Raw genomic sequence first — 27,919 nt, 5'->3', positions numbered from 1 at the left:
AAATATTAAGAACGATTTGTTAGCTTAATAAAATTATGATTAAGTGTTTGAATATTATGTATTCAGATATTAATGGTCTTATATTATGCAGTATGTTATTTCCACATTACATCTTATACATCATATTTATTATTTGTGTACTTCCAAGGCACCAAGGCATTTGTGTTATTGATATTATAAATATTTTTATTAAAAAATGCAATTAATGCGATCCGAGCACGCGAAGTTTCTGGTTTACTATGATCCTGTTGATCATTTTAATCATTTTAAGTCCGTTTTTCATGCGATTTAAAATTTACATGAAAAGATAATAAATGTGTTAAACTTTAGCTGCATATACTTTCAAATATATTAAACAGGTACTGAACATACTTTTGGATGCATTAAAGTTTTACCGTATATTGTTGATTTATTATTATTGAGTAATTTTATTGATAATATATTTATTTTTACAGATAATTTTTGAATAGGTTTTTATAAAAATTGAGGTCTTTTGTAATAATGATATACTTGATTAATCTATTAATTCCATACTTATTCTTAAACAGTTTTAAATAAACATAGGTTTTTTAAATTTTCGTTATAAATGTCTTTTGAATGTATTTATGGCGTATCTTTTTTACATTTGTAATACAATATCGTATATAATATTGTTTTTGTTGTATATATTATGCATTATTATACATGCATACATTTACTATATAGTTTCTACTTTATAAGTAAAAACGTAAAAAGGCTTCTTTCTTTGTGTAATAATATATGTTTTATCGGGTTTAACAGCTTTAGATATCGAAAAATTAAAAAATTTCTTTTATAATAATATCTAATATCTAATACCACTGACGATGCATCAGTTGATTAAACATTAATGAGATATGATAAGAACAATATGAAATAAAACAGCGTTATCACAACAGCAAAAATCCTAAAGATGATCTTTCAGTCTCGTACGAGTACCTTGTTTGAACAGATGCTAAAAGAGATATTTTTAAGAGATACACATAGTTCAGAAATTGAATATAAATAAATAATTATGACATTTTTTATTACGTTTCCAAGAACAATGATGATAATAACGATAAAAAAGTACAGATTAAAAAATTTTAAGAAAAATCTTTATATGCTAACAATAAGTATATCTATTTTTCTAACATATATATTTTTCAGATAGATTATTTTACGGCAAAAAGTAAGATGCATGTTTGTGAAAATACATAATTAATAGTAAATGAAAATGTCTATATTTTTTCAGAAAGGTAAATATATATATCATATATTTTATTACGTTTTCACAATACAAAGATGTAAATTAAAATGTAATCTTAATCAAATTATGTTAATTGTGATTCTGGATTAAATTAATACGATTCCGGGAACGTTTATAGTAATTTCAATTATTCTTATTTTGACATTTTGAACGTTTTATCTTATTTCTTTGAAAAAGACACGAATAATATTTTAGATATTTAAAAAATAATTTAATTAAATTGAATTAATTAAATATTCTTTTTAAATAAATATTATTTTCCCCGCTTCCTTCTATTTAATAATAACAATATCTCTTTAGAATAAAATGCTTCTCTGAAAATAACATTTTGTTATTTTTTTCTGAAATAAATTTTATCTTTTTTAAAATACACGACACGCACGTGTGTAAAAAAATATATCTTGTCTGCGTTTTTACAACGCAAAGGTTACGATTAAAAATTCGCTTCTGGTTAATTGACATAATTAAATCAATTCAACCTTGCATTAAAACCTAAATTTTAGATTAATTCGTTAGTCCCTGAGAAAACACGATAATTCTGTCCTTCCGTCGCGTTTCGGCGCGTCACGTAAGCTCGAGCGTCAGAGATTAATACCTCACCCGATAATAGCCAGATATTAACCGGCAGCCTTTGTTTCCGCGCGAGGACTCGGCCTTTATGTTTCACGTGGCGCATAATTTATAATAAAAATGCGCGGGTAAGAACAATAATATGCGATTGGGTGGCGATCCGCTTAAGACGCGCGACGGTAATAATCGTTCCTTGCATTCAATGTACATACCGTCGTTGATCCCGTCTCGTCTCGCTTTTAGCCGCGTCAAGGTAAAATGGCGATTACAAAGTCTCGTGGTCTAGAAATGCACTCGACAAAGGGATACAGCATCGCGTGTTTAATTGCGTGCGATTAATGCTGCCATTACACGTTAATCTTCGCGTGTTTCTGCAGCGTATATCGATTTGTGACTAACTTGCGCGATAATCATTTTTTTTCCTCAAAATCTACATTGAATATATGAAAATGTAAACGAACATATTATATGTAAATGAGCAAATTGCAAAAAATTAAAAAAAATGTTTCGAAGAATCACAAATATTCATTTTTTAAATATTTTAATTCAATGCTAATTGTGAATTAAATTATACACTATCTGATATATGTAAAAAATATATTTTCAATTATAAACTAACCACAAAAAGTCAATTTATTTTTATTGCGATTTATATTGTGTGAGCCACTTACGGAGCATATCACTATTCAGATTTACAAAAAAATCAAATCGGTTTCAGACAGTTGTAATGTGTCCCTTGACGGGCTCAATAAAGTAATGAGGTAGAAAATCGTAATCTAAATTATCAAACAGTTTTGCTTTTCGTGTCATTTAATGTGAAAGAATTGAATTGAGGGTTGACTCAAAAGACAGATCGTCTTTTGACTATGAATCGTCATCGAAATAATGCAACGCTTCAATTATCCCTGAAAGAAGCCGATCGGCGTGGCCGATACGCACCATTGTTCAAGGATCTTTTTCACTTAATCTTCAATGAGAAACCTGTTCTGTATCGATGCGGAAGACTTTTTGGCCAGTCGAAGGTCCTCCGGGCCCACTTTTCTTTTTGCCGTACTCGAACCGCGCGAACCAGACTCAGTTTCCATTCACGATAAACCAGTCCAAACGGTCTCGCTGTCGGACGATACCGAGACCGTTTGGACTAGTTCCGTTCACACTGCAAATTAACGAGAACGCAAGTGGAAGCTCGTTACGTTTCTCTAATTCGCGAATTACGTCATGAAATCGCACTTCCCCATTAAGCGTGTATGCATGATAAAAGGAAAAATAAAAAAAAGAACACACATAATTATAATATAACCGGTTAGTTTTGTAACTGGAAAATGTCACGACGTCACATAATTTACACTGTGACAGTTATTTCGATCATAAAACTGGTTTCCTCATTAGACATCACAAAGATCAAATCTAGAAAGAAAAAGAGAAGAGAATCAGAGAAAGTTATCAAGGAATATAGATCAGATCATTGGGAAAAAGTATTGTTATTAGATTTTTGAATCTTTTGTTATCTTGGATCCTTGAATTCCGTTGTCCTTCATTTCAAGAAAAGTAATAAATATGTTGTTCGTTTTAAGGCCTTTAATTCCGAGATCCTTGAGAGATTCTGAGATTTTAGAGTTTTACAATCATCTATTCTTTCTGAATCGTAAAGTTATTTGGATTATTAAATTTCTATCTTATCGAATCCTTGAGACAGTTTCAAGATTCTTGAGCTCCGAAACTTTTATGCATTCCCTGACAGTGTAATCTACAATAATATATGTATAATAATTTTTAATGATATATAATATACAGTATCTAATAAAAAGTGTTTTATCGTGTAGAACGTTTTATCGTGAAATAAAAAATTAATTATATTTAATTTTCATAAATATTCTTTATGTAAGTTGCTTCCATAGTTAACACCGAATTTTATATATATATATATATATATACAGTGAGTACAAAAGTATTCGTACATAGAAAATATTTGTTAAAAAAACTTTATTTTTAAAAATTAAGTATCCAGCAAGAAATGAATCATCGAATTGATGTCGAATCGATATCGATACGATAATTTCAACACCAATTTGACGTCGATTCGACGTTTAATTGATGATCATTTCTTACTGGGTAATTAACAATTTATTCATAAAGTATAAAATAGACTATACGTTTCTTAAAATTATAATACATATATCAAAAAGATGTTTATTAATTATAGAAAATATATCATCGGAAAAATAAGCAAAAATTAAAAGTTCTATTGTTTGGATGCTTAAAAAGTATTCATATATATATAATATATATACAGGAAAAAGATTTTGTTGAAGTATCTAAAAATTTCGTTAAGGATACAAATTTAAAAATGATTTTATTGGACCATAAAAATAATTATGTAGAAAATTCAAGCATAAAAATAATGCAAATGTTGATATTTCAGCTTGAGTGTCCTGCATATTTAAATAGTTTAACAATATTATTTTCAGATCTGCACCTAATTAAATTTTAGATATACTTGAACAAAATCGTTCTTTCCATACTTTGCAAAGAGAGAGGAAGAGAGATGGAAGACTTATTCGATTTAATCAAGCTTCGTGATCGAATTGTCGAATGAAACTCTATTAAAACCGCGAGACGAGTATATTCGCGAATTAATAGGCACCTTGAAAGGTAACTAATGACTCCATTCGGATACGGATGCATGCCGAATAGAGTATTCGATACGTGACTGGCATTTATCATCGTGCGCGCGGATGACCGTCAATGTTTTCCTGAACTGACGACCAGATTGTATTATACTTTACAGACGACCTTCCACGCATAATTGCACTTACATCCTTATGTGGACGCGTTTTAATATTTCTGTCATAAAGCATATCCCATAACCGATGCTGATGCACTCGCAATGTTTCAAGAGCGCACTCGAATTCGTAGAAAAAGTCTCACCTGACTAAATATGTTCAAATGAAAAAATTAGCAATACAAATAAAATTAAATTTAAGATTTACTTAATGTCAATTTTATTTTGAAATATTTTTTTAAACTAAAGTAATTTACAAAAATTTTATCAATTTTCTTTATTCGTGTTATTCACATAAAATCCATGAATGAAGATCTCAGTAAAATTAATATATATACATTTTACATTATTATTATTATTATACCGTTTCTATTTAGAGATATATTTGGAATTTTTATTTCTTGAAAGTTTCAATAAAAAAAACCCATTTTTTTTTATATGAAAATCCTATTTAAAAAATAACTCGAAAATAGTTCATTTAACTTAAAGTAAATTCTCACATAGACAAATATGTATTTATGATCAGAATTCTAGAGTTTTTCTCAACAACTTTAACCATTCAGTATCGTGTACATTTTTTGGGGCATTTCTTACAATTTATTATTTGAGAGGTCGTCGTTTTCTCGAGTCCGCGATAAGCAACGCGGCGATTATGAATATGGATACGGAGGATTCGCGATGGCGGCCAATTGATTACCTAACATAACAGGACGGCTTTCCTCCGAGATGATACGTAATACAACGAAAACGTAATCGGCCTCGAATCGTATCACGACGCGTTCTCGTGCACCGGAATACGACGATTTCTATGGAAATTTCTGCGCATGCAAAATCTGCCCGAGTTAGCGATTAACTAGCCACACATACAGATCCAGGATAATCAAATAACTTTAGTGTACTGCATATATGCATGTGTGTATGTATATAAATCGTATATTATCAATTATTGCGTATGTGTATCACAAGTATCATGTGTATACAAGTCAATAAATCATCAAAAATGTATTATCGATTTTATATATAATATTAAAGCAGGTTTTTTCCGGACAACTGGTTAATGATCAAGAAATAAGAGAATAAAAATTGATAGATTATTAATCCGGTTAATTATTTCGGTGCAATCTGATTAATAAATATATATTAACAATTAATTGAAATACTCGTGATAAACTAATAAACAAATTGAAATTCGGCATTCACAATATCGTATTTAAAATATATATTGTATTTCAATATATCAATCTCATGAAATGCACGTTTTATTAATAAACGATCAATATATTACATACAATTTTTTATTACTTGAATCATTCAATCTAAAAATAATAAAAAAATAATACAAGTTATATTTAAAACAGATTAAAACTTTAAGCTCATCATGTGAGTTGTATCACAATTTAAGCATTAAGGAAAAGATTATTATTCTATTATAAAAATATTATAATGAAATAATTTTGAATACACAATATAATAATGAAATAATAATTAGTTTATAATTTTCACTTTTTGTGTGTGTAGCTGTTGATTCAAAGCGAACCACTTAAATGGTAGGAATCAATTAAAAAAGTTTTTTTGGTAATAGCTAATTGTGGAAAATAATTACTCGTTTTCTCTCGTGATATCTATTACGATTTATACATTTCAATAATAACATACAATGACAAAAGGAACGTTTTTTTACCAGTCTTGCCACATAAATAGTAGCAAGGAATAATTGTATATATAGATATAACAACAGTACACCGCAAGGAACTAGCTGCAAATATTTATACAGATGGACTTAAACTAAACTAACAAATACGAATGAATATTTTTGGACAAAATAAAATTATTTTATAATGACGTATTAAGATTAGAGACATTAATAAGTAAAAAGAGATGGATTTGTCTATGTATAAAAGATCCATTATAGATCTTATTCATATTCATTCGTGATATCATTCGCATTCACAGAAGTGATATAATTCGTGATATCATTTGCATCCATAGAAGGTCGTTCATTTGTGTTTGCTTGTACATATTTGCTTGGTTTCCTCTTTATTCAGATTAAGGGGGATCCTGATTTGAAACTTTCAAAAAATTTATTTGTTTTGCATATTCTTATAATAGGAACGTCTAAAAAAATATGTCCCTAAGGTATTATTTCAACGAATTCATAATTGCGATTTAGCAAGTAGTCGTTCGATCGTTCAATGAACTCAGATAGAGATCCGCGTAGCACGTGAAGATTTGTTTATATTCGAAGAATCTCAAACAGCCGAAAAAAATAAGATCTTTTATATATACAATAAAGAAGATAATATTTCATGGATCAGAAATAGTACATTAATCAAAAATTAACTGTAAGTATATAAAAATGATGTATTAATTAGTAAGTAGGACCCAAAACTTTAAACGCGTTTTGAGAAAAACAGTCATCACTAAATCGCATGAATGCACGCTCAGAGCACGAGTCATTTTGTTACACTTACACACACAAAAAAATGCTAATACGTTCAAGTAAGAAATAAAACTCTAGATATACCAAAGTAGCGCGAAGATACTCTATTTGTGTGTGTGGACTTACTAACCATATTTACTATATACCAATAATACTAAGCGCTTATTGAACTACAGGCAAATTAGGTCAAAATAGCCAATAGGAAAGTTGTCGGCATAGGAAAGCATTTCGGCTCAATAAAAGGATTGCACTACTTTGATATCTAGAGATTTACATAAGGCCTCTTTGTGGCGCCACGAAAAAAGACGTCGAATTGTTTTCTTGCTAGCTAGATTAGATTCCTGCCACCGTATTGGCACTGTTAACACCGCAGCTAATACGGTAGCAAGATTCTAATCCAGCTAGCAGTCCAGTAAGAAAACAGGCATCGTGTGCCGCTGGCTTTATCTGTCGCTCCACAAAGACTGCGTTGAGAAACTTCACTCAGAAACGCACCCATAAATCGTTTTATCTTAGTTTAACATTCGCTGAATAATAAGGATAAAATAACAAGGATTTTGGTAAGATTTCATTTCAAAATGATTTGATGATGATGATGATCAGAAATCTACATTTAAGCGTTGTTCCGAACATCTTATATATGCTAATATATGTGAATAGATAAATGTTACAAATAGTTAATTTTAACCTGAATGACAAATTCCGTGTTGGACAGTCAATGGAGATGAAAACGGGAGATTTGGTGGTAGAAGATTCAACTCAATTAACTTACAAAATAGCTTATAGACATTTTGAAAGTAAGATTTCTAAACGCAGTCAAAGATTGTGAATGGTCGACGTTTTTTCGTGACGTCACAAAGTAAACTCTGATTGATTTTTTTCTGTGGCACAACGAAGTGACCCGTATGGTTACGTCTTTATTCGCAGATCTTTATTAATTTCTCAGTTAGTATGAACAATTTTTAGTTATTGTAAACGCTACAACTTTTTATTATATCAAAATATTATTTATTTTATCGTGCAAAAATTATGGCATATACTTCCATTTTCTAATATAGATAATTGATTTAAGTGATTATTGTGCTCTCAAAAAAATAAATTTCAATTTGATACTATATTTATTAGGTCTATCTCTGTTAGTTACGCTGAAAAAAAATTATGAAATTTGAATAAATATTTGTTCAATTAAAAAAAATTACATTTAATTTAAATATTATTTTTTTAAATCGAATAAATATCTATTTTCTGTAAGCAAATAGTTCCATTAGTACTATTTAAACGAATATTTAATCAAATTCCATAAATTCTTTTGTCAATATTCGAGAAAAAGAGACTCACTTATACAAGGACATTCTATATATATACAACTTATAATTATTTTTTTAATGAGACAAGATCACTCCAAAAAATGTGATGACTGAGTTTTGCTTGATTCATTTAATTTATTTATTTTATTTTTTCCGGAATAAAAAAATTATTGCTATTATAAATTGAGTTTTTTATTTCTTTATAAATATAAAAATATATTTTAATTTTAAAATTCAAGTTTATAATAAAATATTTTCGCTTATTTTTGTTAGAGAAATAATTAACTAATTATTTACATTTTTATTAAAGCAAAGAATCAATTTCTAGAATTGTTAATTATTTCAAAATATTAGATATTGATTGTAAAATTTCTTATACAGATATAATATAATTATACTTTAATTATAATATTATCATTTTTTATTATATTGTTTCGACTTACGTTGCAGAGTAATACCTGAATGTAAGTATAAATATAGTAATAAATATAATAAATATAAATATAAATTCGGAACACTTTCGAAATTATAGATGATAAAAAGTTTCTTATTTTGTGTTCAGTGCACGTACAAATCCATTTTCGTGAGAGAATTTTAATATCGTAATTCCTGTAATATTACGTCAGTTGCTAATTATCGTTCTTGATGTACTACTTAGCACATTATATTATGATTCATTATATATTATTTCACATGATTAGTTTTATAAATACCAGAATATCTGATTAGCATTGATATCTAAATATCAAAGAGACTATATTTATATAATTTTTACAAATTATCGTCAGATGATTCTACGAATTCCAGCGATGTTTATATACAGACGTCCGGTAAGTTTTGACAAAGCACGCGTGTGTATAGACTATACTCATACAGAGATGTCTGAAATACATCAAAGAGATATTCTAAAGATATTACATATTTCAAATATATCTTTAAGATATTTGATGTATTTTAGACACATCTGTTGTGTGGAAATTAAGTCGAAAAGTCTTCTATCATTTTGCAGTTTTTAGACACCTTGTATAGCAGAAAAAAAACTATCCTTAAAGCATACTGAATAAATTGCAATGAATAATCTAAGTTATCTTTAGAATCTTTGAATCTCCGAACTTTAAGATAAGAGATGACGCACAAATGAGCGGTTCATTGCTCTCGAGATTCATAATATTGCCGTAAAATGACGTCACGGTGATTTATTCGTCGAATTACATTTCCGTTAATGAGCGAAATGTTAAAGGTCCGCTTTGCGTAATCGTCGACGGGCATTGTTAAACGTAAAGGAGTGAGTCACGTTGTTATCGTCTCCATTATAACCGTTTCAGCAGCTTCCTGCTACTGCATCTTGAAGATTGTCCACTAACCATTGTCTGCTAATGTAGTGTTTCCAACAACTTGGCTATTAATTAATCTTCTGACGGTGCTTAGAATTTAAATGTGATTTGCTTAGCAGCAGTATCGATATACGACGTTTATCGTTCTTGATGTTAAAAAGTTCTGAGAATACAAACAACATGTATGATCAACGCTTTGTTTGTTGAGAGAATAAATACCGTTTTCTTATTCATTATTAATTAAATGAATTTCCATCAGGATCATAGGCTTTAAGAATATATGTGCTACAAAATCTTTAATAGAATATGATTGTTGATTTCTTAATTGTGAAAAAATGCAGAAATTCCATTTAAGGAAAATGAAGATTTCAAAAGTTTTGAAAATTTTATAAAGCTGTTTATAATTTTTGTATTAGACAAAAAATTAACAATATTTTAATTTTTATGCTATTCTGACTTCGTATTATATGATAATTTACTTTGCGAAAAAAGAAACAAGTTCGTGTTACGTAAGCATCGTGCGTCTTTTTAACGTTTCGTGATAAGATAAAATAGCATTTATGTCCTTTTGTCCGCCAAACAGCGAGCTCTTAAAGTCTAGAAATATACGAGAACGTATCTAGAATCTATTCGCAATCAATGAAATAAAAATATCCTTATGCGACGAGAGGATGAAAGAAGCTGCGGAAGAATACAAAGCAAGCGGATTTATATAATTGTTTAACACTACGCCATTATGCAATAACAATTCCTCTTTGTAGCTCTTTTAATATCACATAATTTTCCTGTCATCGATATGAGAATTTGAAACGATATCCCCTTGAAGATTGGCGAGAGAATTTTAAATGTATTTTCAGATTCAATTAGGAATTCGCATGTTTAACAAGACTGAGACGTGTTTGCGCATCTAAAGTGAATGAAAAATGTAAGAATTTGATTTATATCACGAGGACGCACACGTGACACACTGGCACGTGGCGATGATGTTACTTCCTCAGCCCCTGTAATTTTGTAGCTCGTTATGCAATTCATATGTGCTCACAACGACAGTTGCGCAAATATTTTATATATACTAAAAAAAGCTGCGCGACTGTTGTTATGAACACATAACGAGTGGATAATGAATTACAGAATACAGGGTTAGGCAGCTGGGGTGCTATTTTGTACACATCTACCGGTAGATGTCGGTGTCGTTATTGTAAAGTGGCGCCAATGCATGTGCCTAATGCTGATTGGTTCCGCCATTAAGTGTCCTTACTGTTAGAAAAAAGACAACGTTAAGGAAAGAAGGGGTTAAGACGAGGAATTGCGTCATATAGATACCCCAGATATAGAACACAAAATGGCAACTTCCGGCTAAATGGCGTCACTCTAGTGTATTGGGCAGATATTTTATATGATAAAAAAGCTACGCAAAACACATAAGACACTGGTCGGCAACTGTCGGTAGATGTGTACAGACTAGCACCCCTGGAAATCGCGGGATGTGCCGCGGAGCATAACGACCTTGAACTTGGAGCTGCGATTGCCGCCGAGACCATAGCGAATTTCATTAACCGCGACGACGGCGTTCCGCTTCTGATTACTGGATTCCGCGGACACGAATGACAAATTCGTACGCCTTTAAATCCGAGGCACAAATGTTACGTTTGTTACTTTTGACGTTTTAAGATAAGATTAGAAACGTCAATTCATGAAATTAAAATTAACATTTACATTATTATTTCTATATAAATATAATAAACAATAATTTAATCATTATTAACATTTCGTCCTATAATATATAAAAGTACGTATAAAATATAAAAGTAAAAAAACAAAAAAGATTTGCAAAACATAATATACCTTTTTTATCTATCTGTTAGTTTGTATGATTTACGATTAGAAAAGAAGAGTTTCCCGTTTTCTATGCGCTGAATCCGAATCCGCAAGTTAGGCTGATATTTCATGTATCGTACGACAAGGCTTTTCGAGCTTGTTGATTGGCTGTAGAACAGAGAAATTCTCGGATCTCTCTCGCGTTAAAAATTTATCATACGACACATGAAACATTAAGTTGATTGCTTATCAAGTTTTCGAAAAGGGGGATTAAGCCCAGTTAAGAATCGTGATTTTTTAGTATTTTTGAAGATTCGTAGCTGACGAATCTGATGTACAAGAGATTTCGAGAAGATTTCAAATTAACTTGAATATTATATATTTTAATGTCGAATTTTTTTATTGACAATAAATCGAACCTCTGGTGCTCATTATTTTAGCTGATATTTAAAAAAACATATTTTTTAAGCGTATTTTTAAGTATTTAATTCTATTTTTCTCGTAAACATTTAACATGGTAGAGCATTCTAATTTGCGGATTCGGATTCAATGCATAAAAAAATTACGAAACTACTCTTCTTTTCCAAATCGAAGGAAAAAAGTTCCAATTTTACTGATATATGTTATTAAAAATGTTCCGAAGTTGATTAAAATCAATTTTTATACATCAAGCTTTTAAACCACACATAAATAGACATTTGAATAAAAAAATCGTTGGAATTTCTCATCTTTGTGATTTTTAGAATCTTGAAAATTGAGAATATCTTTGGAATTCATCACATTAGCAAGTTTTGTTAGTTTTATTTCCTACAAATCATACTTTAAACAGTTTCTTACGAACAAATTTTCGAGATGTCTTACTAACGTGTTTCAATGTCATGGATGAGTTATTTTTCCTCGTGAAGGTTCGCGATAAGGAATGCGTGACAGCGAAAGAGTAGTTGGAATAAAGAACGTCATAAAGCTAATTGGGCGCTGCCTATTATCACGTGCCGATAATATAATTGTTCGCTTATCACTATCTCTCTCCTCCTCCCCGTCCCTTTTGTTTCTTGCAGCCTAATGTGTTAGATTAGATTACAAAATTTTATGCTGTGTCATGTGAAGGCATATTATTCACCGTAGATATGATCTTTCAATTTGTGATGTTCGAATGTTAATCAAATCAATTACGTAACAAAGTTGTAAATGACATTTCCATCAAAAAGCACGGAAGTACTTAAAGTACGGGAGTACTAATGTTGTAATTAACGTACTAAACAACTCAACTTCAAAAAAGGTGATGAATAAAAAGTTTATATCAAGATTGTAATTACGAGACTAAAAATAATCGAAAAGAACTAGAAACTGAATAAAAAACGCAATAAAAAAACAGTTTTTTTTTACTTCCTGAAAGTTTTTTACTTGATTATTAATATTTTCTTGAATCATTTGACGATTTTAATGTTATTAACTATTATTCTAGAATTCAATTTTTGTTTCATTCAAAAAATTTCTGTGTAAAGATAATTATAAAAGTCAAAGTGTAATACAATGACTAAGTGGTGATGGCCATAAATTACTATCGTTAATTATTCAAACAATATTTTTTAATGTATTATTATATACGATTTTAAAAGTTAAGTAAGTTAAGTGTTCCATATTGTTGTTAACAGAAATAGTACTTTATTGGAATAATTAACTCTATTTTTGTTGCATTGGTTGTAATTATATGTATATATTTATTTAAATTTAAATTAGTAAGATAATATTCATCGAACTATCTCCAACTATTCTTGAATTGATATTGTATCAGGATGTTGCTTTAATAATTAAAATTTAGAATATATTGTACAATTACAAAACAATTATATTATAGTAAAGTATTATCTGTGTTAACAACAGATAACAGTATGGACCTCACTTGATAACATCGGAGTAAAATATACAATATCTAAGTAATAATATACTTAGATCTATCAAATATTTTAATAATAAATATAAAAAAATGAATTCTCAATATATCATTTTGGTTAACGAAAGTTTTTTACTTGATACTTTTCTCCAAAGTAAAAAAAAACCTGTTTTTTTTCTATTTCAATAGACGCATTACGAGCCTGAATTCCTGAAGATAAGAAACAAATACTTAATTCAACAATTATTATAAAAAACTTATAAATAATTCATATTAAATTTCAAATATTAATAGTATTATTTTAAATAAGATACTGTGTGTTACCGATAAAAAATTTGAATACATAATCATAATCATTATATAAAATATAATTTTATATAATGATGTTTAACTCATATAACTATACATAAATTTCTCGTTATGTATTTATATATATATTTGTTTTATACATACATTTGTATTTATATTAATTTACATAATTATATATGAGATAAGTATGTTTTGCCACAAGATGGATACTCTTCTCGTAACAAAAAAAAAACTCAGAGATCTTATAAGAAGACGTATGCAAATAGAGTTGCTGAGTCTCTTGGAAATTTCCAAACTCTTTCGGAGTATTGTTTCTGCGTCTTTGAAAGCTGTAACTGTCATGTGTGCTCTCAGATTGTACGGGATCACAGTGAAGCAACGCTAGATGTGAATAATTGTTTAAGAGCACCTACCAATGATATTTATTCCCAAATGTCTTTTTATTATAATTTTGTCGTATTTTGAAATGTGATGCTAATTAATAATATTTTAGCAACAAAACTGGCTCAATTACTTCAGTTTTCAATTTTCACACTTCTATTATAAAAATATATAATTATTTATGGATATAATACTTCATATATATATATATATATTGTTTTGTATAATATATATATAGTTTTGTATAATTATATATATTAGGTGTTGGAATTAATTCGTAGCGTTTTTAATGAAAGAATGTTATTTATTTCACATGAGCATTAAAAAATACATTAATGAAAGTACTTCCCATCACTTGTAAAACGCTACGAATTAATTCCAACACCTAATATAATTATATATAGTTTATTTATAATTATGTATGACAAATTTTTTACTGGATCGTTAGACAATTGTTTAAATTTATTTAAGGGAATCTTTAATAACAATTTTTATTAACAGTGTGTGATATTTATTATACATTATTTGACCTGTACTTTCATATTTCTTTTAATATTCAATCTGACAATAGTAATATATCTGTAAAATTTGAATTTTATGACGTTAACTCATGATTTCTCTTGCATTTTACTATTAGTCATTGGTAATAAATTTTTTTTTTCTCTTATATCTCTTATATCTCGTCAGTCGATACAATTTATTTATGAGTTCATCTTATTTATAGAGTTTGCATTGATGCGGAAAAATGTTTTTTGTGTTCATATATGCATGCAATTATAATAAGAAGCTCAATATAAAACAGGATCATGGCTGGAAAGAAGGGAAACTCTCTTTCTCTCTTTCAAAAATTTATTCATCACAATAGAATTGATTTTCATTATTACGTGATAGATAGAATGACTTATCAATCTTTGACTCTGTAATATTGAATTGCGATTATCTGCTTATATTTATAGCTCTTTCATCATTATGAGTTTAGTTTAATTAGTTAAAACAGTTTAGTTAGAGAGAATTTAGATTTAGTGTGTGTGTGTGTGTGTGTGTGTAAACTCTTTTGTGTGTTAATTTCGACCGTGAGTAAGTTAAAACTTCCGCCAACGATATATATCTACAATATTATTAATTTTTACTATATGTTAACATATTTGATTTTGGCTTATTATTAAATTATATTTGTTAGGTATGAATATAGAAAGCTGGTGTTTTTTTTATTCGCAAATTGTATAACAATTTTTCATGAAATTTCAATGTGAATTAAAATATTTTGAAACAATTCTGAGCTTTCTGTAATAAGAAATAATCCAAATTTCAGAGACTTTTAATAGAATTTTAATGTGAATTAAATTTCTGTTTCAAAAGATCTCTTAGTCAGAGATCTTTTAATAACTTCCAAGTACGGAATAGTATATTATACAATTACGTGGATTGCCACGGGCAATAAATTCGCGCGGCAAATATCTACAAACGCGCGAGGGCGTATAAATTCTCGATGCGCAGACGGACACAAGTCGGTAGTAGATTATATAATGTGACGTTGGTGTAATTATACCGGTTTTTTGCACAGATAAGATCTATTAATCACGCCGAGCAATAGTATCTGCTTAACGGATCGAATCATAAATCCGATATCTAGATTGAACAAAGCGCGTCTTGGAATACAAAGAACTTGAAGAAAATTATTTGTATAATAACTTAGGAAACAACAAAAAACAATGTTACGTTTATTCAAATTTATCAGGTATTATTTATTTATCGATCTTAATATTTCCAAAGAATCATACTTTCTGTAATATGAAATAAAATATTCCTGAGAACGCGGGCATTTTTAAAAATGGAAGGAATCTTTCGGAAAGTCAAACGCCACGAACGTTACTTCAGAAATGATTAATTCAAAAATACGTAAAGTAGGCAGATCTTTTCGATTGCCAATAAAAAATTCTGAACAAAGATACTGGGAATATCGAAAACAAATCTCAGACGAGTCATATGGATGACGTTCGGATCTCATAATGCGGTCCATTTTGCAGGCCTTATCTGTCGTGTGTAAATGAGTCCCGTAAATGACGTGCGGATATTTATTTGCCGACGACATTAGCAGTCGCGAATCGTGCGCAAATTCGCGTAATTGCGTGTAAACGCGCAAGCGAGCGATACTTAGCGGGCGTATTGTTAGCGTGATATACATGTTTTGGAGAGAGCGAGCGTATTCAGGAAAAATTCAATCTTTCGTAATTCTGAAAAATAATGTGCATTCTTCTTTGCAAGTCTATGTAAAAGAATTTGTCTTCTTTTTTGTGCTTATATTATTATAATTATTATTCGTACATCGCAAAAGCCAAAAATTGACAGTAGGAAGTAGTTACACAATTTGAGATTTGAGATTGAATTAGAGATATGCTCGGGGAGATACTATTAGCGCTATTTGTGTCATTCTATCTTTATCATTCATTCGACGTAAAACAAGAATAAATTAAATGACAATACAAATAGTGTTAGTACACTAATACTAGCACTATTTGTATCATTATATAAGCATCCCAGATAAAATGTTATTATAATTTGCGTATTAATATTATATATTAACAACTTAAACCTTAACTTAAAAATTGTGAGAAATAAGTCTCAACAATATTAAAATTTTTCTAAATAATAATTTTTGTAAATAATAAAAAAAGTCATGAATTTGTTCAAATTTCAAGGCAAGCCTGCTTTATTATAAGAAAACTTTTTACCAAAAAATTATTTCATAAGAACAAATCTCATAAAAAATCTCATGACACTTTTATTTTATCCTATATGATTACGAGAAAATGCAACACTGTCACGTCTATCTGTGACAATGCCGCGTACTGTTTGTGGCTGAATTTTACGTCAATTCAGCCTTTAAAATTTAGAAGCACTTCCAAAAAATTCCATGCAATAGAAATAATAAAACCTCCAGTTTTCCTAAGATTATTTTAAAATTAGCCTTGAAATACTTTAAAGTTCTTAGGTTACTTTAAATTAATCTTTTACTTTAAATTATCTCCAAAATTTTTAAGTAAACTCTTAATTACTTTTAAAAATCTTAACTTCATTTAAAGTAAATTTTTCCAAAAGATATCATTAATGTATAATTTAATATATCATTTAATGATATATTAAATAATTAATGATATATTAAATATCACAAACAATATCTGTGGTTTTATGCTCTTCTTTTTGTAAGTTTTGATTTATAAACCACGTTCGTTTTAATTATATATTTCCCAAAAAAGATATAGATAAATATATGTATATACAAATATTCAATATATATAATATTTTTTTCAATTCATAATCGATTCTCACTATCGCGAACAAAAGAAAATTGCACGGGTCGTACTATCTACCTGAGAGTCATTAGAATGATATCAAATAAGAACGGTCGTTATATATAAAGTCAACTTATTCTTATTTACTATTTTTGTTGCGTTGCTTTTTGCGTCGTATAACATCATTTACGTAACAATCGTCTCCCGATAAATCCTAATGAGCAGGGATTCATGAGATAGAATGTACAAATCAATGTGTAGTGTTCCGAAAGATCTGGACAAGTTGGTCAAACAAACACATTTTCAAATTTGTATTTTAATCTTCAAGTTATTGATATCTTAAATATCTATAACGTATTTAATAATTATTTCATGATTATTTTAATGTTCATTGATAATTTAGAAATATTTGCTTAAAGTTGAGATAATTTAATGCGTGTACATTTTTTTATAAATGTAATATTGCATTTGCCAACATTACAATGTAATATAACATAGTTTTTAATCCATGAAACTATGAATCCATAAATTTTAATTTAACAATATTCTGATCTAGATATAGTACCATAAAAAATATGAACGGTTTTCTTGATCAATATTTATAAATTTATTCTTTGTGCAGTATAAATTTCGTGATTTTACATCACAAATAAAATTTTCGATATAAAAGTGTCACGTGATGTGCCTTACTTTATAATGTGTTTAATCTGTAGAAATGCGCGCTAAAATTCTGCTCTTTAAAAATTTAAATTAAATTTTTTCAGATTTTAAATCATTTTAAACAACGTATTTACGACTAAAAAACATAGTCCGAATAACGGTTATCCAGTTTGATCAAACAATACTTCGTTTGCATGATAAAATATCTAGATAGCAGGTAAAAATAGAAAAAAGAACATGGATATCGTGACTAAGAAACTCGGAAATGTTAACAAAAACTAAAATTTATTGTCATAAATAGACTTTGATACGGCTTCTTCGAAATGCTTCGATACCGTTTCACTTTTAATCTTCTTTATAAAGTTCAGTGCAAAATGATAACATTTATTCAATGGTAAATTAAAAAACTCACCGATGCCCTCGACGACATAGCGATCTTTGGCGTCCATATTCGTGAGCTCAGTGACGCTCACAACAATTCTGACACTCATTGTCCTACCTACGTCCAAAAGTTTCGAGTCCTGCTGAGGGTGGCAGTGTCAGACATTCGGCGTCTTCGGATCTAATTAGCAAACAATAATGTCATATGTTAATCACATAAAAATCACACTAATCTTCCTCAGCGCATTAATAATATGTTATAATTATTTGTCATAACGATTCAACTTATCGATTCAATTTATCAATCTATTTGTTAACACATGCCAGGTTTTAATAGTTTTAATAGTTAGGCTGCATTCAGAAACTTCATCCAGGTGCACCCAAGTATTTTATCCTTGTTTAACATTCAGAAAACAATACTTGAGTAAAGTATTTGAACGCGGCCTTAAAAAAATTCGAGACGCATGTAATAAAGGTGATAAGATGATAACGAATAAAAATGATTGCAGCAAATTTTTTACTTTATTTCGTATTTAATTCTCTTATCTTAATTTCTTTCTCAATAATTCCAACAAACCCTCTAGCTGTTCATAATGTAAACAAATTTGTTCACATAAATAAATTATATACTACAAGGTTATATAATTAAAGGTACAATTGGAATGTCACACCCAAAAATAAATTAAAAATATATAATTAATTGTTTTCATATATTTTTTACTTTTAGATAAATTATTTTAAATATTTAAAGTTTAGTAATATAATTAATCTAATTTTTTTAAATGTTTTTCAATGATCTTATATATTATATATCAAACTTCAATTCGACAGCAGTTATTAAAAAAAATATTATATTTCATTCATATAAATAAATTATCGAAGAAATTACATATGGATGGTAGAAGTACATGTAGATATTATATACGCAATAGTATATGTATAATAATAGACTTTAAAAATTGAACAAGTAAAAATGACTCATCCTTTTTGTATTTTTTTACGTTTCACAGTCCAGTATATTACAATATACATTTAAAATATCAAAATATTTCTACCTTTGCAACTCTCAAAATCGATTTTTTTAGAAATAAAATTTTAAACGAAAGTCTTATTCTATACTTTTGTTTCGTTTAGATCTTCTACTATGGAATATCATAAAGCCCGTATCAGAGATTATAAATCGACAATTATGATTAACAAACGCCCGGTTTTGTTTCAGCCAATCCCTATACAACGAATTCATCATGATAGACAATTTTCAATTGTAATTGTCAATTGGTCTGATACGAATTAAGTCCCAATCTAAAATAAGTATACAGCCCTAAACCATAAAAAATTGGCCAATCATAGTCTCCTCACATTCGACTGTGATTGGTCAATTTCTTATGGCTTACTACTCTATTGAATGATGTAAGAATACCAAGTGTTTTATTGAATGCGTAATTGAATGACCAATAAGAAATTCATTCTAAATATTATGGGCTAATATAAAGCTGCTATTAGAAATTTATCCATCAGGTATTAGCCTAAAATTTTTGCGTAATTTGTGCGCTATTATACGTAATGAAACCATGTACTGTTAATAATACATTCTTACATCATGCTTTATTGTGGACAACGCATAAGAACAATAGAGACGCATAAGATTCATGGAATCAAATTCGTCCGCAAGTCCAGAGTCGTTCGGTACAAACAATAACCAACCTGAGACGATGTAAAAATCCGAAAATGTCTACTTTGACGAGAGGAGCGATGTGTGAGAATCGGTAATGCGCGTCCGCTCGGACTAAGAGTCGCGACGAGTCTGTGAGAACAGGCTGGACACTTTCATTAACACAACACAATAAATGAGAAAGTCACGCGCGCGCGACCGTCCGAAACTTTAGTAAACGCGAATTTCCGAAGTGCTTCTGCGAAGGCCGTCCAGACGCGATCGCTGATCCAGGAAGACGATGAAACGTGGCTGATGATATCTCGACAGGAAAAGACACTTACAACGTCCTCCACGAGTAAGACTCGAGTATCGCCTTGAGGCAATGGGTATTTTCTTCAAGAACGGTTATCTTTCTCGGCTTTGTCTCTTTCTCAGGCTTCCGTGAATGTTTTCTTAAGTTTCAGTCCCTCCAAAGCTTCCCAAGACTATTGTCTTATTATTTTATTATTTTTGTTTTACTTTTCTTGACATTTTCCTTTGAGTTTTCTGGCCTTTCTTCTACGATTGATTGCTTGTATCGTTTTCCAAGTGTTTACATGTTCATTCATCAAAACTAACCAGCGAATCACTTTTTCACCGAATATCCATTTTTTCACTCTAGCTATTTTCGAAATTTTTTTTAGCGAAAGCTGTCACTTTTTTTAATTTTATGTACAATGAATACTATACAATCTTTATTTTTTTTAATACACAGATATTCAATTTTTGTTACTTTTTTGCTTAATTTTTTAAATCGTCCGTTTTAATCTTTCAATTTCTTATTCGATTTTCCACATTTTTCTTAATCTTTTAAATTTTTCTCTTTCTTTTTTTCTTACGTCTGCATCTTTTTCTCGATCCGTTAAATCTATCCTAGTAAATTGATCGATTTACTAGATTACTTCGGTCATTCTACCTGCTTTGTTCCTTTCAAAGGCTTCCGCTCGTTCCACTTGACTAGTGGAACGTTTTACTTCTCACTTGATTAGTAGAATCGACATCGGCTTTGGCTGCAGCAGCGGCGGCATCTCGTTATGCAGCACGTTTTCCAGCCCGCGACCTTGACGAGTCTCACCCGACGATGTTGGTAGCAGCAACAGCAGATTGACATTACGTAAAGCCGAAGTTGCGACGCTTAATTTGCCGGCCCAGCGTCGCGACGCCCCACGGCGCTTGCATGAGCATTATCTTGAGTGTCATTCTTCAGCTATGAAGAAGAAATAGAAGAATATCTATCGAATTCAGCAGTGGAAACTTTGGAGGTTAGGATTTTTTAGAAAAATCCTAGAACGTTTACAGAAGATTTCCTCGATATCGTAGTCGTGAATCTTTTCACAAACAATTATTAATTTCACAAATAATCTCTTCATTAATGTCAAATCTCATTTACTAGCATTTCCTTCTAAGCATGTTTTGAATCATCATTGAGGATCAGATACATATATATGAAAATATTCATAGAAAATTTTTTTTTAGCGAATATAATCTTGTAAAGAATTTTTCTCCTATATATATTGTATTTCATAAATATTCCAGCTAAATGTGTCCCTTTTTCTGGCAGATGTTTCAACAAATTTATCTTTCAAATAAACTTTTCTGTATAGGATCTATTTCTTAAGACCATTTATAAAATTTCTTCTCAGAAATATCTTTTTCAAGGGTTTATTTTCGATATGTTAGAATAACTTTTATAAAGTTTTCTCGATAATTAATCGCTTTTGTTCCAGAAGCGAGTCGAAAAATATTGTCTTAATGTTATTCTAATTCAATGTTTCTATATTTATCACTTAGAATATTTTCTTCACATTGCAGATCAGCCATCTTCTTTCACCGGCGAATAATTGATGAAATGATTAATATTCTTTACACATTGATCATCAAATATAACAAATCGTTCTGCTAATAAATTATCGTTTCTTTATTATTCCTACATTTACAATGAAAAAAAAACACATACACAACACACAACTTGTTTATATCTATCATGAATAGATATTTTTTATTACGACAATTTCGATCGTTATAGTATTTTTCTGAAGATATTAAGATGTAGTTATGAATCGCGCAATAACTAATACATAATTTTTAATATACAATAATTAAGTTGAAATTTTCGTTTAAATCACTACTTTATCACCGATTTTTCCTAATTATAATTATTCATTATAATTATTCATTATTTATTATAATGGATTGAATTCCGACCGATTGACCGAAGCTATACTGGTTTTGGTCTCAGGATTTTAAATGCAACTTTTAGAAACCAATCGATCGATTGTCCGGAGATGATATTTTTTTTAGATTTTCGATGCGATAAGTATATATTTTTGAAATGGGATTGCGATCAACCACGTGATAGAATTGGAATTATAAATATGATTGGTCCCAAAGTAGTACAACATGTATCATGTGATTCCAAACAATACAGTGCGCATCTTCTCACAATGCAACATGTTCGATTAATTTTCGATTTGCTAGTTTTTGAAAATCAAATGCTTCCTAATTATCTTCTATAACAATTATTAATTCTATATATACATATATATATATATATATATATATATATATATATAATATATAAATCCACAGAATTGCTTATGATATTCCAGTTAATATAAATCTTAATAACTAAAGTTATTAAGATGTTTAAAAGCAAGGAGTTCTAACAAATTAAAATTCTTCAAGACATTTACATTCTCCGCAGCATATAAAATGTTACGCAAGTAAATGAAACTATTTAATCTAAAATATAAATTTGTAGTTTGTTGAATACGACATAAATTTAATATTTAATTTATCGTTAATAAGTAAATAAGATACGACAAAAGAAATTTCACAATGTATTAAATTCATCAAAATAGATCGCGCGACAATCACAGTTACCTTTTAATTTATCACATCTGACAAAATCGAATCTCTATATTAGCGCGCAAGTCAATTGATTTGGAATCTTGTGAAACTTTTGAAAATTCAAGATTTCAATATCAATATTTCGTACATTGCAAATGTTTAAATTATCCTCGGATTCTTCGACATAACGAACCATTATCTTGCCTCACTATCACTCTGAGATATCCCCCGATTTGAAAATCCTATTGCGATTTCGCAGTTGACACAGCTTTTCTCATGCGACGACAAACGAAAACAAGACGCGGGAACAACGCGCTCGAACGACAACCTCAGTCGCGTGGTCAGTGCATAACGACAAATAAATCACTACATTGGAAAAGAGAACGACAATCGACTGGCAGACGACAGAACTCACTGCACGCGACAAGAATCTCGGGAGAACCTGCGACAATCGCAAATACATCAGACTGGCGAAAAGCCAGTCGTTCGCCGTCGTAACACGGCAGGTGTTGTTGGAGAACCTGAGGTGGGATAGGTGCGCAATGAGAGCCTAGGTGGGGACTGTATTTGGTCGAAAGTGGGGTGAAAACCTTCACCGAGAGGAGTCGACCTCAGTTGTTATTGCTGCATGCAGCATCTATATGTCACGGATCCTTGATACGACTTGAATAGAGATATTCTTTTCTGTATTAGAGACAGAGGAGAACAAAGTCCAGAGAACGTTGAGAGAAAGTAAAAAAAGAGATTGAAAAGATTTGGATAAATCTAAATTAAAATGTCGAGACATTTATGCCATGCAAACATCAATCTCTTTATAATCTTTTAATTTTAAATAAACAAAATAAATAATTTCTATTGCAAAAAATGTTTGTAACTCAATTATTTACAAAAATAACAGTATATATTTAAATTAAACTCAACGTGTGCATCAGAACATATATATAACACGCACGTGTATTATAAATGTATGTCTATTCTCTGCTATATGATTTATATATGTTTGTATTCTCTTTAAATATTTTCGTCTTGCAACCACATATATAGGATTATAATTGAATTCTATCACGAATTATAGCTTGTCTAAAATCACTGAGATTTATCGGATTATCATCACTATTATTATTTAGTCCACATTACGTTCTCATTTCTCTTGTTGATTTCTACTCCTGATTCTTTTTAGAATTTAAATCTTATACATAGAGAAAAACTTGTATTATACATTCAATGGTTACCTCAAGTACTAACGTTGATCCATGAGACCATGTGAAAAGGAACAAAACATTATATCTGTCTCATTTTCAGTATTTTCATAAAGACTTTAACGGTTTGATTAATAGAACATAGATTTGTGTTTTCATTTCAGTTCTTTTAATCGTCCCAGGCATCAACCTCAGTAAAAGTGTCACAATTTTTTTCCTTAGTACTCAAAAAAATGTTATGTATAATAATAATAGTAATGATTTGACATGTTATTACATGCATTTTAAAATCATTTAAATCTGCACTATTATATATTAGCAGTAATGGACAACTTTGCACAAGCAATATCTTTATATTATAAATTTTTTATATAGTTCAGATTTTTATACGAATTTTTTATACGTATTTTGCACTAAATATATAAAACATATTTATTTAAATAATATTAAGTGTGAAAACAGATTGAGAAATGTTCAACATAAATAACCGGAAGAAGCTATATTTAGTCTTGATACCTAATAATACTGTTGTTTGAAGTTTTATAAAATTCATTTTATTTGAATTGAAAATTGTAAAAATTTATATTTAAAAATATTTTTAAGACTCGCTTTAATCAAATATGGTCTCCACTTTTTCGTGTTAAATATTTATTTGAATTTGATTCATCAAAAAGCATCGTATATAAAATAACAACATAATCTTTAATTCGATGTATATCATGTGTATCACATACAGATCCTTGAAACAATTTCGATCTTTGTATAGATATTCAATACAAAAAAAAACGTATGTATTAAGAATTATGTTTATCTTATTTCTTAAGGAAAGTTGCTTTTCAGGATTACACACACATGCATAAGCAAGAAATATGTAATATCGATTGACATGGACTGGAGAGCTTCGAGATTGTATCGCCAGTGGGAATTATCAATAATACGAGAAAATGATTGCCGATCGTTAATCACGAGCTGATAAACATTATTGTTATTAATATAAAAAGTAATATACCACTAATTATGTCTGCTTTTATTGCGCACTTTAAGATTTAAAAGTTTGACAAGATGAAGTTATAACCAATATCTTACATAACAAAGGAATAAAATTAACATCAATAAAATAAAACGACAACAACATTATGAGTTCATTAAGGAAAAGAAAACAAGATAATTAATTAATTCAAATAAATAAAAAATTTAATTAAATAATTTATAAATTTGTAAAATAAGTTATGTAACTACTTCTTTTTTTTAATTTATAAGGTATCTGAACCGAATAAGATTCACCTTATTTTTTTTTAAATTCTATTTATGGGGATATTGAAATAAAGATTCTCACTAAGTGAGAATCTAATGTTTACTTTATTCATTCATTCACTAATTGAAAGTTGAAATAGAAGTTATTAGTTTGAAAATTTATTCTTAAGAATTAGTAAAGTAGGTACATACGATAATATATTGTTTTGGAAACATTGATTTTAATAACAGAATTTTATAGAAATAATTTTCGAATATATCAGTCAGTTATTTTACGAATATATATACTTTAATTTTTAAAAACAGATTCTTATAGGATTTCTTGTTCGGTTGTTAGAAGTTTCAATTAAAATACACGTTAATCTGATAGTTATTTATAAATTATTATTATATATAATTATTATGTATAAATATTATCGTATTTATAGGTGAATATTCACGCATGAATATTCACGCATGTAAACACATATACAGGAAGTGTAATAGCTATATGGTTAATAATAACAAACGCGCATTATAAACAAGTATTACAAGGTGAAATACTTAGGAAATAGAAAATCAAAGATACATTTATAATATAAGTTACATAATCGTAACACTTACATAAAAAACACTAAATTTAAATATTATCGGTGCTTTTACATATAGAGCAATGACGGAAGTATGAAACATGCGTCAAGGAGATATTCTGGTCGATTCATAATTCAAGAAACTATCTCTTAATGTTTAATTTAAAGGGGAAGATGCAATTACATTTTCGATTGCATCTTATTTAGTTATTTTCTAACATTTCTTTTAATAATTTTCAACTAAAATCAAATATATCAAAATCGTAAACTGTACTTCTCTTTTTACTAGTGTTTGAGGAAGTACATTCGGCGCATGCTTAATAGGTACATATTGGGTCATCTAAAAAGTATCCGCGGTTTTTAGATGACCCAATATTATACATTAGATATATTCTGACTAGTGCATACATTTTCAATATGGTTGTATATATACCCATACAGCATGTAATATTGTAGTAATATTATAACTTGAAGTGCAATATTACAAAAATATTATTAAGATATTAATACATTACGAAATATTACAATGTAATATTGCAGTATTTTACTGAGATATTACAATGTGATATATCATAATACAATGCATTACTGCAGTGCAAATATTACTATGTGATATTACTTTAAATAGGAAGCGCCTCTATGGTCTGAATGTTAAGATGTTGAACTATTATATATATTCATATAAATGAATTCTGTGTGAGCGTCCTAAGTCTTTAGACTACCGAAACAAATCTAAAAGCTTAGGTCGCAAGTCTAAACGTTCGCACGGAATGCAAGAGATTCGAGTTCGACTCCCGGCCGATATTTTTCGCAATAAGTTTATTACAGTTTTTTAAGATTAATTTGGGACATTTGGGGGGATTATTAATATTTCAGATTGATTGCGTGGAAATTCCGACAATCATGTCTGCATGCAATTATCATTTCTGAAATTAATTCATTTATATGAATATATATAATAATTCAACATCTTAACATTCAGACCGTAGTGGCGCTTCCTATTTAAAGTAATGTATTTAACATAAACAATCTTGTTTCCAATCTTACTATGTGATATATCACACTGCAATATTGCCATATCGTATAAACATTATTATATATCGCTCTGTAATATTACTGTAATATCGTTCAAATATTATAATGTCTTATGTAGCTCCGAGCAATATACGGCATCGTTGATAAATGGAAACAACAGAGTTCAATTTCTCCTAAGTAAGAATCAGAGAGGATAGATTATAAAGTGCAGAATTAGAAGATTTTTCATTCGTGATTTTAAGCTATAAAAAGGTATAATAAAACATAAATTATTATTCATAAAAAATTGATGAAATATGAAAGAGAGTAATTTATGAAGTAAGTTGGACATACTTTTATTCGTTTAAAGAGCATTTTATTAAAATATTTCGAATTATATAAAACATCCAAAATTTTTCTTAATTCATAAAATCGTTTTAATGATGATTAAGCAGAAAAAAATTGTTTTGTATTTATTGTCATTTTATTCCCAAGTATGTGTGTGTGTGTGTGTGTGTGTGTGTGTGTGTGTGTGTGTGTGTGTGTGTGTAAAAGGAAGCAGTACAAAAATTACTAGGCAACTAGTAGATATAAATGGTGTGTACAATCGGAATTATAGGCAAATGCGATCCATTATAATCTATATCAGCCACATGACCGCCAGGGAACCGATCAAAATCGTATATCATTTGCTCGATTTTACAGTAAGCGTCGAAGTACCTTAGCTGTTAGCATACCAAATATATTACAAAGAGCATGTTTCACGACCTACCTTTTCGTATTTCGTATAATCTTTTCCAATCGACTATTCGATATTAAATAAACATTTAATATTCATGCAGCAATATTTATGCAATATTATTATGTTATATTATAATTTTGTAATATTACTGCAATATTCTTG

The 27,919-nt window shown here is 29.1% G+C and overlaps 1 protein-coding gene across 19 annotated transcripts in view; it reads right to left on the bottom strand.

Annotated features, from left to right (window-relative positions):
* Positions 1–23,478, bottom strand: part of LOC105147059 (uncharacterized) — a 124,202-nt gene extending 100,724 nt beyond the window's left edge. For 2 of the 19 annotated variants that reach the window (XM_087413414.1, XM_011057788.2), the window contains exons 1-3: positions 23,013–23,478; positions 20,141–22,056; positions 18,468–18,617 (exon numbers count right to left, since the gene is read on the bottom strand). In XM_087413414.1, the coding sequence (XP_087269540.1) occupies positions 18,468–18,546 (79 nt within the window). In that variant the 5' untranslated portion in view covers positions 18,547–18,617; positions 20,141–22,056; positions 23,013–23,478. Of the gene's footprint in view, positions 1–18,467; positions 18,618–20,140; positions 22,163–23,012 lie in introns of all 19 variants that reach the window. The other 17 variants (XM_087413415.1, XM_087413416.1, XM_087413417.1 and 14 more) reach the window with 17 other exon arrangements.
* Between the last annotated feature and the right edge of the window lie 4,441 nt (positions 23,479–27,919).

This window comes from Acromyrmex echinatior, chromosome 14 (assembly GCF_024713525.1).
Source record: "Acromyrmex echinatior isolate Ae372 chromosome 14, ASM2471352v2, whole genome shotgun sequence".
NCBI lineage: Eukaryota > Metazoa > Arthropoda > Insecta > Hymenoptera > Formicidae > Acromyrmex > Acromyrmex echinatior.
The sequence above is the reverse complement of the archived record's forward strand: the minus strand, read 5'-3'. Positions and strand labels throughout refer to the sequence as shown.